We start from the raw sequence: 14,418 nt of genomic DNA on the forward strand, positions 1-14,418 counted from the left end.
GACATGATTCATAAAACCTTTTAGAAAGGTCACTGAATAATTGCAAACAGGAAAGATCTGGCCCTGGTTTCCTGACTAACGGGGGATCTACAAACACGGATTTGATGACAGAATTGCCATCCGTAATTGTTTTCTGTCACCAGGCCTGTAGTCCACAGGTCCATTATGGGTGGGAGGTGGATGGAAAATGGCAACAGTGGGTTTTGGCCAGGCTGGTGCAGTCATTCTGTGTAATGTCATACAGTATGTAGAGAAACCAACACCAGCCAGCGCCATTGACATCTAGTTCCTTTGTTGTTTTTTGCCGGCAGGTGTGACTGGGAGTTGCCAGGCCCCCAGGAATGGCAGTAACCCAAGTCCAGGGAAGAGAAGGGATAATCCAGACCGGGTCACATTCCCAAATCTCAGTGGAACAGCGTGAACTGGCTGATACACTACGCCTGGGAATGGTAGGGGAGAGGAGGAGCACATGGCTGGAAGTGGTAGACTCCCAATACTCTACACAAGTGCAGTATCAAGTATGTGAGTGCGAGCTTGTGTATACACTGGTGTGTGTGTGTGTGTGTGTGTGTGTGTGTGTGTGTGTGTGTGTGTGTGTGTGTGTGTGTGTGTGTGTGTGTGTGTGTGTGTGTGTGTGTGTGTGTGTGTGTGTGTGTGTGTGTGTGTGTGTGTGTGTGTGTGTGGTGACGAATGCACACGTGACTAGTATTGAATCTGTACCATTTGACTTGGTGCATAGATGTGACCTTTTATCCTGTGCAACCTATCAAGTCAGAGGAATGGCAACAAAACTCAAAAAGGTATCGGGAGGAATGTATTTGATACAAACACGGCATCAGTGCACTATATTAAGCTTATATATTGGAGTTGGTGTTTTACAATGATTTCATCTTTCTCTCGCTTTTTCCACCCCATGAAAAGATGGTCTGTGAACCCAGTCAAAGATAACAGGCCAGACATTCAATCTGGCAAGAGTGGTTCCTCAACAAAAACTATCACCTTTACACTCTGCTATTTTCCCCTGTGGGATGTTTGACCAGATGCCGTTAAAGAGGATGTGTCAGTGTGTGTGCGCGCACAGCTGCAAACAAGCCTAAATGCTACCGTGCAGAATTGACTTTGACATCCACATTTAGACCCCCTCCAGCCAAGACTAATTTCACACCATTGTTTCGTGGCTAATTCGCCTCTCCTTTCCACGGCTACACCCTAAACATGCACACAAATCCCTCTTGACAACAAAGGGATTTGGTCAGGGTCATTTGGAGGGTTGAAGGGATACACATTGAGCGTTATGCAGGTACTGTAGGTGGAGTTTTAAAAAGTGCTTTGAAAAACCTCTCAGCAGTTCTGCATGGTCACTGGACCACAGAGAGAAGGGAGTTGTCAGAAGCATCCTTGGACATTCAGCAGACTAAAGGGGAAAACTCAAAAAAGATGACATGTCTGCTATTCAAATCACAAAGGATGGTTTCTCTTAACCCAAAATTGCATGGCACAGAATTCCAGGGAGTTTATGTATTTATTAACCATGGCGACAGGAGTTTTCGGGTGTAGTATTCCATTACAGATAAGCGGGAAGCTGGTGTGCTACCCCCTCACATGATCCACACCAATCCCCCTCCTGAGACCAGCGGTTAATCCATTTTCAACGATCAGTGGATCCATTTTTATCGCAGCCCAGCGGAATTATGTTTGCTAATTATTCCACCCCTACAATTGAGTCACTTAACAGGCGCCAGGCGAGATGAAGACTTAACCAGCCTTCTCACACATGCCCAATTAAAGAGAGACATCAAAATGTGGCCCCAGAGGATGACGTGTAGCTGGGTTGGTTGTATTCCAACATGTAGACTCTGCACTATAGGGTCATTGAGCTCCTGTGTGCCAGAAGTCTCCTCTAGGGCCCATTGGAGGGAGGGAAATGAAAGTGTCTCCTCTAGGGCCCATTGGAGGGAGGGAAATGAAGGAGTCTCCTCTAGGGCCCATTGGAGGGAGGGAAATGAAGGAGTCTCCTCTAGGGCCCATTGGAGGGAGAGAAATGAAAGAGTCTCCTCTAGGGCCCATTGGAGGGAGGGACATGAAGGAGTCTCCTCTAGGGCCCATTGGAGGGAGGGACATGAAGGAGTCTCCTCTAGGGCCCATTGGAGGGAGGGACATGAAGGGACAAAAGGACGCGGTGCAGAAGGAAGCAGTGCTCTTTGATACGACCGTCTCTTGAGAAATACAGGGAATTTACAGAGAGATGGAATTTGTGAGGAGAAACAATTGTAACATTGATGACGGCCAAGTGGTGAAGAGGAGTAATGAGTAACACCGGATACGCCCCCTGTGTCCAACCCAAGGCAGAGGTGTGGTTAATAAAGCACACAGCCCTGAGGTTCACCCCTGGAGCAGATAGGAGGGGCAAAGCACCAGAGTACCAAAAGAGGACACAAAGCTGAAGGGGGGGGCATGTACCACCCACCATGCTCAGGGGGCAAGGGCCACCCCTATCGCACAACAGATATACAATGAGAGCTAATGAAGTTGGACCACAGTATTCCCTCTACAATAATCTCGTCCCCTCTCTACATTTCATTTTCTTACCCATTCTCCCTTTACTTTACCTACCCCTTTCCCCTCCTTGTCCCTTCTTCCCTTTCTCCAGTTTACCCTTCGCTCACTCCACCTCCCCCCACCCATACCCTTCTTTGTCCCTTCCTGTGCCGCTCATGCTCTTGGCATCTGTCACAGTGAGCTTGGAGGAGAGGCGGAGAGTGAGAGCACTCCCTGAACTCTGAAATCCCTCTGACTCACTCCTAAGCAAAGAGAGAGACAGACGGAGGAGGAGAGAGTCTGCTGGCCTCACCATCGCCTCATTTTGACACCTCTCGGGAGGGGGAGAAAAGCATAGAAAACGCCAGGAGCAAAGACATCACTCTGTAGCAACCGTATCAGATGGAGGCTTCGGAAAACAGATCCTAAATAGAACACACAAAAAAGCAACCTAAAAAGCATAAAAACCTGCAATGAAATGAAGCAATAGTAACAGTGATATACTGTTAAGAGCCGTCATAATCCGGTTAAATAATAAAAAGGCATCTTTAAAAAGATTTTAACATTGGTAAAGTTGAATCAAATTTATTTGGAATAGGCCTCTCCCCTGTAGAGAGAGAGGCCGATTCCAAAAGTACTGAAAAACTATACTCGGGGAAAAAAGGCCCTTTGGCTGGGGCCCAGACAACCAGACTAAGAAGGGAGAAAAAGGAATCTAACACAGGCAAGAAGGCAGACTAAAAACAGTTTAGAATAAAGTGGTAGAACTAGCAGACACCAGACACACACACACCATCTTTCCAGTCGGTAGAGCAGTGAAAACGGGGACAGAAGTTTGGCCCACTGTCGTCAATCACCGGGCCTCCCAGCGCACCCTTGAGAACAAAACTACCTCCTCTGTCGACCTTCACATGACCTCTCCATCCCATCCTATCCCTCGCCTGCCACTTGGGTGGTACATCTTTTTTACTGATAATGTTTAAGTGTCTGGTTTAATAAATGGAAAACATTGGCTAACCCTTCTCCTTGACTAAGCTTAAATATATGCCACTATATCAAATGGGCCATAAGAGGATGACAGGGTTGCTTTTGTATCACAGTTGAAGGATTGTGTTCGACAGCCATCCTTATTTTAGCACGACATCTTGATTGCTATTGGCGACGTAGATAATAGGCATTTCCATCATTTGATCCTTGTAGTGTCAATAAGGTTAACTGTATTCCACAAAAAATGGCCTCCTAGCCCTTGACATCTAGTCTCACAATGGAACCGTTTTGATATTGACCATTGAGACTGTTGGTGACCTTTATTGACCATTGGGGTTATATTCACTGAGCTGGCCGGAGTGTGATGTGTTTACATGGTGATGTCGTGTTCCTTCCTTGATGAATGACAAAGCACTTTTTAGAACCAGATACTTCAGCTAGAATTACAGCGGTGTGTAGCCATCCAAGCCATACTATCAAAACCAACTGGGTGGGTGGCGCATTGCATTATGGGTAGTATATGAACCCGGGTCTCCCACAGGAGCAATCAATGTCTTAGATTGTGAAACCAAGAGGAAATTCCCTTTTGGGCCGAGGTCAGACACTGGTTTTGAAGTTCGCAGGCGGGGCTATCATCACGTGACCATGCGCAACCATGCTGACTCATGCCCGTCACAGTGGCATAGTGTGTTATAATAAGACTAATTGACCCCTTGACTATGCAATATTCAAAAACATACTATACTCTAGACCAGGGCTGGCAAAGTAATTCTGCCCTGAGCACCGCACTCTGTTTTCAACGAGATCCGGAGGGCCACACTGAAAATGTATTTCCTTGCTGTAAAAATATTTTATAATATTTTTTTTAAACTCAAAACCCCATTCAGCCTGGATGCTCGACAGCCCTGCTCTAAATTTACTAGAATAGTCATGCCCAGACACAAATCATAGTTATGATTTTTAAGATGATTTCATGTTGCTTATTTCTTGAGTACTACTAGTCTAACCCTGTAGATCGCTTAGGCGACTGACTTAACTAGTTCATAGTGTTTCGTCTTACCAGACTCCCAGGATAACGGCCTGCTCCTCACCGCTGAGGTCCGGCATCGGGTACTGTCCAGGCTCAGCCAGGTTGATCTGGTTCAACACAGTATCATCACTGAGGTCATGGTCCTGTTGGGCAAAACACATAACAGACAGCTCAGCAAGGGGTTACTAGCACATCCTTCAAATAATAGCATATTATGACAATAGAAAAGTAAGGCAGTCCTTTTAAGTGGTTCTCCACCATCAGTGACGAAAACTGATGGATTCATGGAGTTCGGAGTGAAAGTTGAGGCAGGGCTTATTTTTGAGAGATGACTTTTCCAGGGGAGTGATGGATACTTCCTCCGGTCAAAAAGCCCTTCTCTCACACTTTTCCCCCCTCGGACTCCCCTTCGTCATCCTTAACTCTGCATCTCCAGGTTACTTTTCTCTTTTTTTTTTATCTTATGTAATTGGAATGTGGTTGGCCCATTTAGATTTGGATCCGGGAGAAAAATCGAAACGTCTTGCTTCAAAAAAAAAAAGGACCTAAAAAGGTCTGCTGCCATGCACAGCTTGTGAACACATGGATGCCCTCACCCAACCCCTCAAACATACCCCTTTCATTTTGTTCAGAGCTCATGATTACTGTGAACTGAAATCACAGTAAACAAAAAGCGGGATGTGTGTTTTGGCCAATTTCTTGACTTGTAAACCAGTCTAAGGCACACACATAAGCAAAAAACACTGAAGAAGTCCAACAGCTCACCACCCAAATTCTTTGGCCAGCATTAACAGTGTGTAGGGTTTAACTGTCAGGAACACCCAGGAAAATGGCACCATCTTGAAGGGTTTGGAAGTCCAGAGGTTCCTGGTTCCCTGTGGCCCTTTAAAAAGAGGAAGCTAAGATGCCCTGCGTCACGGGCTGCACCTGTCCGCCAGGTGTCTGGGTCAGAATACACACCCATGGTTACACACACGGACCCACACTTAGGAAAACAAAAGGTCAGCCCACCAAAGTAAGCCTTCTACAGGACAGCTGCCTGACTCAGTGGAGGTTTTATCATGCATTCACCTGCGTCCACTCCAGATATCACAGACAGTTAAAATGTTCAAAACCAAAATAGTTGTTCCATTTGCTTTCCCTATTGTAATTCCCCCCCTTCCCTGTGATGTTCTCCTAATCGTTTTACCTCCGTCTGCTTTCCCTCACCAGCTGATAAAAGAACCAGCCATCTGTGGCAAATCTGGAGCTTAATCCCAGATTGTCTTTTTGCATTAAGTGCCTCTACTTTATCTGAATTTCTCTGACTGAAACCCTCAAATGGCGCATGACACGCAATGTTCCATAGGACAGAACAAACACATGTCACAATTCAGGAACCTGCTTTTGTTGAAGAATGAATCATAATTGCTTTTTTGACTGACATAGTGCTTTGTCTGCATATTACAACGTAGACTTGGCAATTGATCAAAGTACACAGAAAGGGTGTGGCTACGCTTAGCGCACACTATTACAGTAATACTGGGTGGGTACACTTGGTATTTCTTAAATACAGTATCCAGGGTATTTGTACCATGCACATACCTCTCACGCAGTCATTGGTTCTTACATTTCACATACAGGGTTGGCATTCCTCAGCTCAAATTGAAAGTAAGTATTTCATGGTATAAGTGTTTGTTCATGCCATTGACAAGGTCTTATCTCAGAGGAAGACGGGGTCAATTGCCACTGGGGTCTCACCTTGCTGCCTATGTTGTGTGGTGCTATTTCTCTGTCTCTCCGTTCCAGCCAGCCAGTGAGCTCTGGCTAATGATGGGCTTGATTGAGGCCATTTACACACCACCACCCCCCCCCAGCCCAGCCTGTAATGAGAGCATTAGTGGTCTGAGAAGCAGAGCCCGGGAGCAAGCAGGATCCACCCCACAGAAAGGAGGACGAAGGATCAGTCATTGTATGATGGAATGTCCAGTACTGTGTTCATTTCTAAAATAGTGACAGAAATTAGTCAAACACCTCTTCTTTCAGTGGCAATTGAAAAAAAAACTAAAAATACAAATATTTTTCATTTGGGTTGAGGAAAATGAGACTAAATGACTCAAATCTGACGAGAAAGTCGACTATAAGAGTTGAATGATTGAGATCCTTTCAGTGTTATTTGCAATTTGGCGGCAACAAGTCATTGATGCAAATAAGGCACATGAAGTGGGAACTCTCCCAGTGGGAAAAGCTCCCAGTTGAAAAGAGGGCCATGTTTGGGGCCACTTTACTTACTGTAGACCAAATGCAACATTTCTATTGGAAATGACCTCAAGAGACATCTGAAAGCACATCATCCCAATATATAGGTAGGCTAATAACAGATTGATAATGCTAGCAAGAAGGTTGCTACAACCTATCAGACCACTACTTACAACACTTTAAATTATAACTTTGAGTACAATATACAGCGCATGACCAAAGGAATGTGGACAACTACTCGTCAAAAAACTTGTTCTAAAATCATGGGTATTAATATGGTGTTGGCCACCCCTAGGCTGCTATAACAACCTCCACTCTTCTGGGAAGGCTTTCCACTAGATGGTGGAACATTGCTGCAGGAAATCGCTTCATTCAGCCACAGGGACATTAGTGAGGTTGGGCATCGATGTTGTGCGATCCCACTGATCTCGACAAACCATTTCAAAATGGACCTCGCTGCACAGGGGAAAGCAAAGGGCCTTCCCCAAACTGTTGCCGCAAAGCTGGAGGCACAGAATCATCTAGAATGTCATTGTATATTGTAGCAGTAAGATTTCCCTTTACGGTTCAATCCCAGGCTGTTTCGAAGCCGGCCGTGACCTGGAGACCCATGAGGCGACGCACAATTGGCCCAGCATCATCCGGGTTAGGGGAGGGTTTGGCCGGCTGGGATGTACTTCTCCCAATGCACTCCACCGACTCCTCTAGCGACTCCTGTGGCGAGCCGGGTTTAATTGATCTATTATTGAGCTCAAAAGCAACTATTTTACAACAAAATATATTTGATACGGCTTTATGATACAAAGCGTGCAAAATTAACAATTGCGCATCGGCCATTGCGAGTGCATAGGATAGTAGGCTAGAACTGCAATGTTTTTTAGGACAACATTTACTGTTAGATTAATACATGACTACTAGTGGTGGGCGGTATTATATTTACTGTTAGATTAATACATGACTACTAGTGGTGGGCGGTATTATATTTACTGTTATATTAATACATGACTACTAGTGGTGGTATTATATTTACTGTTATATTAATACATGACTACTAGTGGTGGTATTATATTTACTGTTAGATTAATACATGACTACTAGTGGTGGTATTATATTTACTGTTATATTAATACATGACTACTAGTGGTGGGCGGTATTATATTTACTGTTATATTAATACATGACTACTAGTGGTGGTATTATATTTACTGTTATATTAATACATGACTACTAGGGGTGGTATTATATTTACTGTTATATTAATACATGACTACTAGTGGTGGTATTATATTTACTGTTATATTAATACATGACTACTAGGGGTGGTATTATATTTACTGTTATATTAATACATGACTACTAGTGGTGGTATTATATTTACTGTTAGATTAATACATGACTACTAGTGGTGGGCGGTATTATATTTACTGTTATATTAATACATGACTACTAGTGGTGGTATTATATTTACTGTTAGATTAATACATGACTACTAGTGGTGGGTGGTATTATATTTACTGTTAGATTAATACATGACTACTAGTGGTGGTATTATATTTACTGTTAGATTAATACATGACTACTAGTGGTGGGCGGTATTATATTTACTGTTATATTAATACATGACTACTAGTGGTGGGCGGTATTATATTTACTGTTAGATTAATACATGACTACTAGTGGTGGTATTAGATTTACTGTTATATTAATACATGACTACTAGTGGTGGGTGGTATTATATTTACTGTTAGATTAATACATGACTACTAGTGGTGGGTGGTATTATATTTACTGTTAGATTAATACATGACTACTAGTGGTGGTATTATATTTACTGTTATATTAATACATGACTACTAGTGGTGGGTGGTTATTATATTTACTGTTAGATTAATACATGACTACTAGTGGTGGTATTATATTTACTGTTAGATTAATACATGACTACTAGTGGTGGGCGGTATTATATTTACTGTTATATTAATACATGACTACTAGTGGTGGTATTATATTTACTGTTAGATTAATACATGACTACTAGTGGTGGTATTATATTTACTGTTAGATTAATACATGACTACTAGTGGTGGGCGGTATTATATTTACTGTTATATTAATACATGACTACTAGTGGTGGGTGGTTATTATATTTACTGTTAGATTAATACATGACTACTAGTGGTGGTATTATATTTACTGTTATATTAATACATGACTACTAGTGGTGGGTGGTATTATATTTACTGTTATATTAATACATGACTACTAGTGGTGGGTGGTATTATATTTACTGTTAGATTAATACATGACTACTAGTGGTGGGCGGTATTATATTTACTGTTAGATTAATACATGACTACTAGTGGTGGTATTATATTTACTGTTAGATTAATACATGACTACTAGTGGTGGGTGGTATTATATTTACTGTTAGATTAATCTATGACTACTAGTGGTGGTATTATATTTACTGTTATATTAATACATGACTACTAGTGGTGGTATTATATTTACTGTTATATTAATACATGACTACTAGTGGTGGTATTATATTTACTGTTATATTAATACATGACTACTAGTGGTGGTATTATATTTACTGTTATATTAATACATGACTACTAGTGGTGGGTGGTATTATATTTACTGTTAGATTTATATGTTAGATTAATACATGACTACTAGTGGTGGTATTATATTTACTGTTAGATTAATACATGACTACTAGTGGTGGTATTATATTTACTGTTATATTAATACATGACTACTAGTGGTGGTATTATATTTACTGTTAGATTAATACATGACTACTAGTATTATATTTACTGTTAGATTAATACATGACTACTAGTGGTGGTATTATATTTACTGTTAGATTAATACATGACTACTAGTGGTGGTATTATATTTACTGTTAGATTAATACATGACTACTAGTGGTGGTATTATATTTACTGTTATATTAATACATGACTACTAGTGGTGGTATTATATTTACTGTTATATTAATACATGACTACTAGCGGTGGGTGGTATTATATTTACTGTTAGATTAATACATGACTACTAGTGGTGGTATTATATTTACTGTTAGATTAATACATGACTACTAGTGGTGGTATTATATTTACTGTTATATTAGTACATGACTACTAGTGGTGGTATTATATTTACTGTTAGATTAATCTATGACTACTAGTGGTGGTATTATATTTACTGTTAGATTAATACATGACTACTAGTGGTGGTATTATATTTACTGTTAGATTAATACATGACTACTAGTGGTGGTATTATATTTACTGTTATATTAGTACATGACTACTAGTGGTGGTATTATATTTACTGTTAGATTAATACATGACTACTAGCGGTGGTATTATATTTACTGTTATATTAGTACATGACTACTAGTGGTGGGTGGTATTATATTTACTGTTATATTAATACATGACTACTAGTGGTGGTATTATATTTACTGTTAGATTAATACATGACTACTAGCGGTGGTATTATATTTACTGTTAGATTAATACATGACTACTAGTGGTGGTATTATATTTACTGTTATATTAATACATGACTACTAGTGGTGGGCGGTATTATATTTACTGTTCTATTAATACATGACTACTAGTGGTGGTATTATATTTACTGTTAGATTAATACATGACTACTAGTGGTGGGTGGTATTATATTTACTGTTATATTAATACATGACTACTAGTGGTGGGCGGTATTATATTTACTGTTATATTAATACATGACTACTAGTGGTGGTATTATATTTACTGTTATATTAATACATGACTACTAGTGGTGGGTGGTATTATATTTACTGTTATATTAATACATGACTACTAGTGGTGGTATTATATTTACTGTTAGATTAATACATGACTACTAGTGGTGGGTGGTATTATATTTACTGTTATATTAATACATGACTACTAGTGGTGGTATTATATTTACTGTTATATTAATACATGACTACTAGTGGTGGTATTATATTTACTGTTAGATTAATACATGACTACTAGTGGTGGTATTATATTTACTGTTAGATTAATACATGACTACTAGTGGTGGTATTATATTTACTGTTATATTAATACATGACTACTAGTGGTGGGTGGTATTATATTTACTGTTAGATTAATACATGACTACTAGTGGTGGGCGGTATTATATTTACTGTTAGATTAATACATGACTACTAGTGGTGGGCGGTATTATATTTACTGTTAGATTAATACATGACTACTAGTGGTGGGCGGTATTATATTTACTGTTAGATTAATACATGACTACTAGTGGTGGGACTACTAGTGGTATTATATTTACTGTTAGATTAATACATGACTACTAGTGGTGGGCGGTATTATATTTACTGTTATATTAATACATGACTACTAGTGGTGGGTGGTATTATATTTACTGTTATATTAATACATGACTACTAGTGGTGGTATTATATTTACTGTTAGATTAATACATGACTACTAGTGGTGGTATTATATTTACTGTTAGATTAATACATGACTACTAGTGGTGGTATTATATTTACTGTTAGATTAATACATGACTACTAGTGGTGGGTGGTATTATATTTACTGTTAGATTAATACATGACTACTAGTGGTGGTTATTATATTTACTGTTAGATTAATACATGACTACTAGTGGTGGGTGGTATTATATTTACTGTTAGAATAATACATGACTACTAGTGGTGGTTATTATATTTACTGTTAGATTAATACATGACTACTAGTGGTGGTATTATATTTACTGTTATATTAATACATGACTACTAGTGGTGGTATTATATTTACTGTTAGATTAATACATGACTACTAGTGGTGGGCGGTATTATATTTACTGTTATATTAATACATGACTACTAGTGGTGGGCGGTATTATATTTACTGTTAGATTAATACATGACTACTAGTGGTGGGTGGTATTATATTTACTGTTATATTAATACATGACTACTAGTGGTGGGTGGTATTATATTTACTGTTATATTAATACATGACTACTAGTGGTGGGTGGTATTATATTTACTGTTATATTAATACATGACTACTAGTATTATATTTACTGTTAGATTAATACATGACTACTAGTGGTGGTATTATATTTACTGTTATATTAATACATGACTACTAGTGGTGGTATTATATTTACTGTTATATTAATACATGACTACTAGTGGTGGGTGGTATTATATTTACTGTTATATTAATACATGACTACTAGTGGTGGGCGGTATTATATTTACTGTTAGATTAATACATGACTACTAGTGGTGGTATTATATTTACTGTTAGATTAATACATGACTACTAGTGGTGGTATTATATTTACTGTTATATTAATACATGACTACTAGTGGTGGTATTATATTTACTGTTAGATTAATACATGACTACTAGTGGTGGTATTATATTTACTGTTAGATTAATACATGACTACTAGTGGTGGTATTATATTTACTGTTAGATTAATACATGACTACTAGTGGTGGTATTATATTTACTGTTATATTAATACATGACTACTAGTGGTGGGTGGTATTATATTTACTGTTATATTAATACATGACTACTAGTGGTGGTATTATATTTACTGTTATATTAATACATGACTACTAGTGGTGGTATTATATTTACTGTTAGATTAATACATGACTACTAGTGGTGGTATTATATTTACTGTTAGATTAATACATGACTAGTGGTGGGTGGTATTATATTTACTGTTATATTAATACATGACTACTAGTGGTGGGTGGTATTATATTTACTGTTAGATTAATACATGACTACTAGTGGTGGTATTATATTTACTGTTATATTAATACATGACTACTAGTGGTGGGTGGTATTATATTTACTGTTATATTAATACATGACTACTAGTGGTGGTATTATATTTACTGTTATATTAATACATGACTACTAGTGGTGGGTGGTATTATATTTACTGTTATATTAATACATGACTACTAGTGGTGGGTGGTATTATATTTACTGTTATATTAATACATGACTACTAGTGGTGGTATTATATTTACTGTTATATTAATACATGACTACTAGTGGTGGGCGGTATTATATTTACTGTTATATTAATACATGACTACTAGTGGTGGGTGGTATTATATTTACTGTTAGATTAATACATGACTACTAGTGGTGGGCGGTATTATATTTACTGTTAGATTAATCTATGACTACTAGTGGTGGTATTATATTTACTGTTAGATTAATACATGACTACTAGTGGTGGTATTATATTTACTGTTAGATTAATACATGACTACTAGTGGTGGTATTATATTTACTGTTAGATTAAATTACATGACTACTAGTGGTGGTATTATATTTACTGTTAGATTAATACATGACTACTAGTGGTGGTATTATATTTACTGTTAGATTAATACATGACTACTAGTGGTGGGTGGTATTATATTTACTGTTATATTAATACATGACTACTAGTGGTGGTATTATATTTACTGTTAGATTAATACATGACTACTAGTGGTGGTATTATATTTACTGTTATATTAATACATGACTACTAGTGGTGGTATTATATTTACTGTTATATTAATACATGACTACTAGTGGTGGTATTAGATTTACATGACTACTAGTGGTGGTATTAGATTTACTGTTATATTAATACATGACTACTAGTGGTGGGTGGTATTATATTTACTGTTATATTAACACATGACTACTAGTGGTGGGCGGTATTATATTTACTGTTATATTAATACATGACTACTAGTGGTGGGCGGTATTATATTTACTGTTATATTAATACATGACTACTAGTGGTGGGCGGTATTATATTTACTGTTATATTAATACATGACTACTAGTGGTGGTATTATATTTACTGTTAGATTAATACATGACTACTAGTGGTGGTATTATATTTACTGTTAGATTAATACATGACTACTAGTGGTGGTATTATATTTACTACTAGTTATATTTATTAATACATGACTACTAGTGGTGGGCGGTATTATATTTACTGTTAGATTAATACATGACTACTAGTGGTGGTATTATATTTACTGTTAGATTAATACATGACTACTAGTGGTGGGCGGTATTATATTTACTGTTAGATTAATACATGACTACTAGTGGTGGGCGGTATTATATTTACTGTTAGATTAATACATGACTACTAGTGGTGGTATTATATTTACTGTTATATTAATACATGACTACTAGTGGTGGTATTATATTTACTGTTATATTAATACATGACTACTAGTGGTGGGTGGTATTATATTTACTGTTAGATTAATACATGACTACTAGTGGTGGGCGGTATTATATTTACTGTTAGATTAATACATGACTACTAGTGGTGGGCGGTATTATATTTACTGTTAGATTAATACATGACTACTAGTGGTGGGCGGTGTTATATTTACTGTTAGATTAATACATGACTACTAGTGGTGGGTGGTATTATATTTACTGTTATATTAATACATGACTACTAGTGGTGGGCGGTATTATATTTACTGTTAGATTAATACATGACTACTAGTGGTGGTATTAGATTTACTGTTAGATTAATACATGACT

At 37.9% G+C, this 14,418-nt stretch overlaps 1 protein-coding gene across 2 annotated transcripts in view; it reads right to left on the reverse strand.

The window, feature by feature from the left end:
• ttc27 (tetratricopeptide repeat domain 27) overlaps nt 1–14,418 on the reverse strand; it is a 131,473-nt gene that overhangs the window by 70,783 nt on the left and 46,272 nt on the right. For both annotated transcript variants that reach the window (XM_046358712.1, XM_046358711.1), the window contains one exon: nt 4,586–4,698. In XM_046358712.1, coding sequence (XP_046214668.1) covers nt 4,586–4,698 — 113 coding nt within the window. The remainder of the gene's footprint in view (nt 1–4,585; nt 4,699–14,418) is intronic.

The sequence above is a fragment of the Oncorhynchus gorbuscha genome, linkage group LG08 (assembly GCF_021184085.1).
Source record: "Oncorhynchus gorbuscha isolate QuinsamMale2020 ecotype Even-year linkage group LG08, OgorEven_v1.0, whole genome shotgun sequence".
Taxonomy (NCBI): domain Eukaryota; kingdom Metazoa; phylum Chordata; class Actinopteri; order Salmoniformes; family Salmonidae; genus Oncorhynchus; species Oncorhynchus gorbuscha.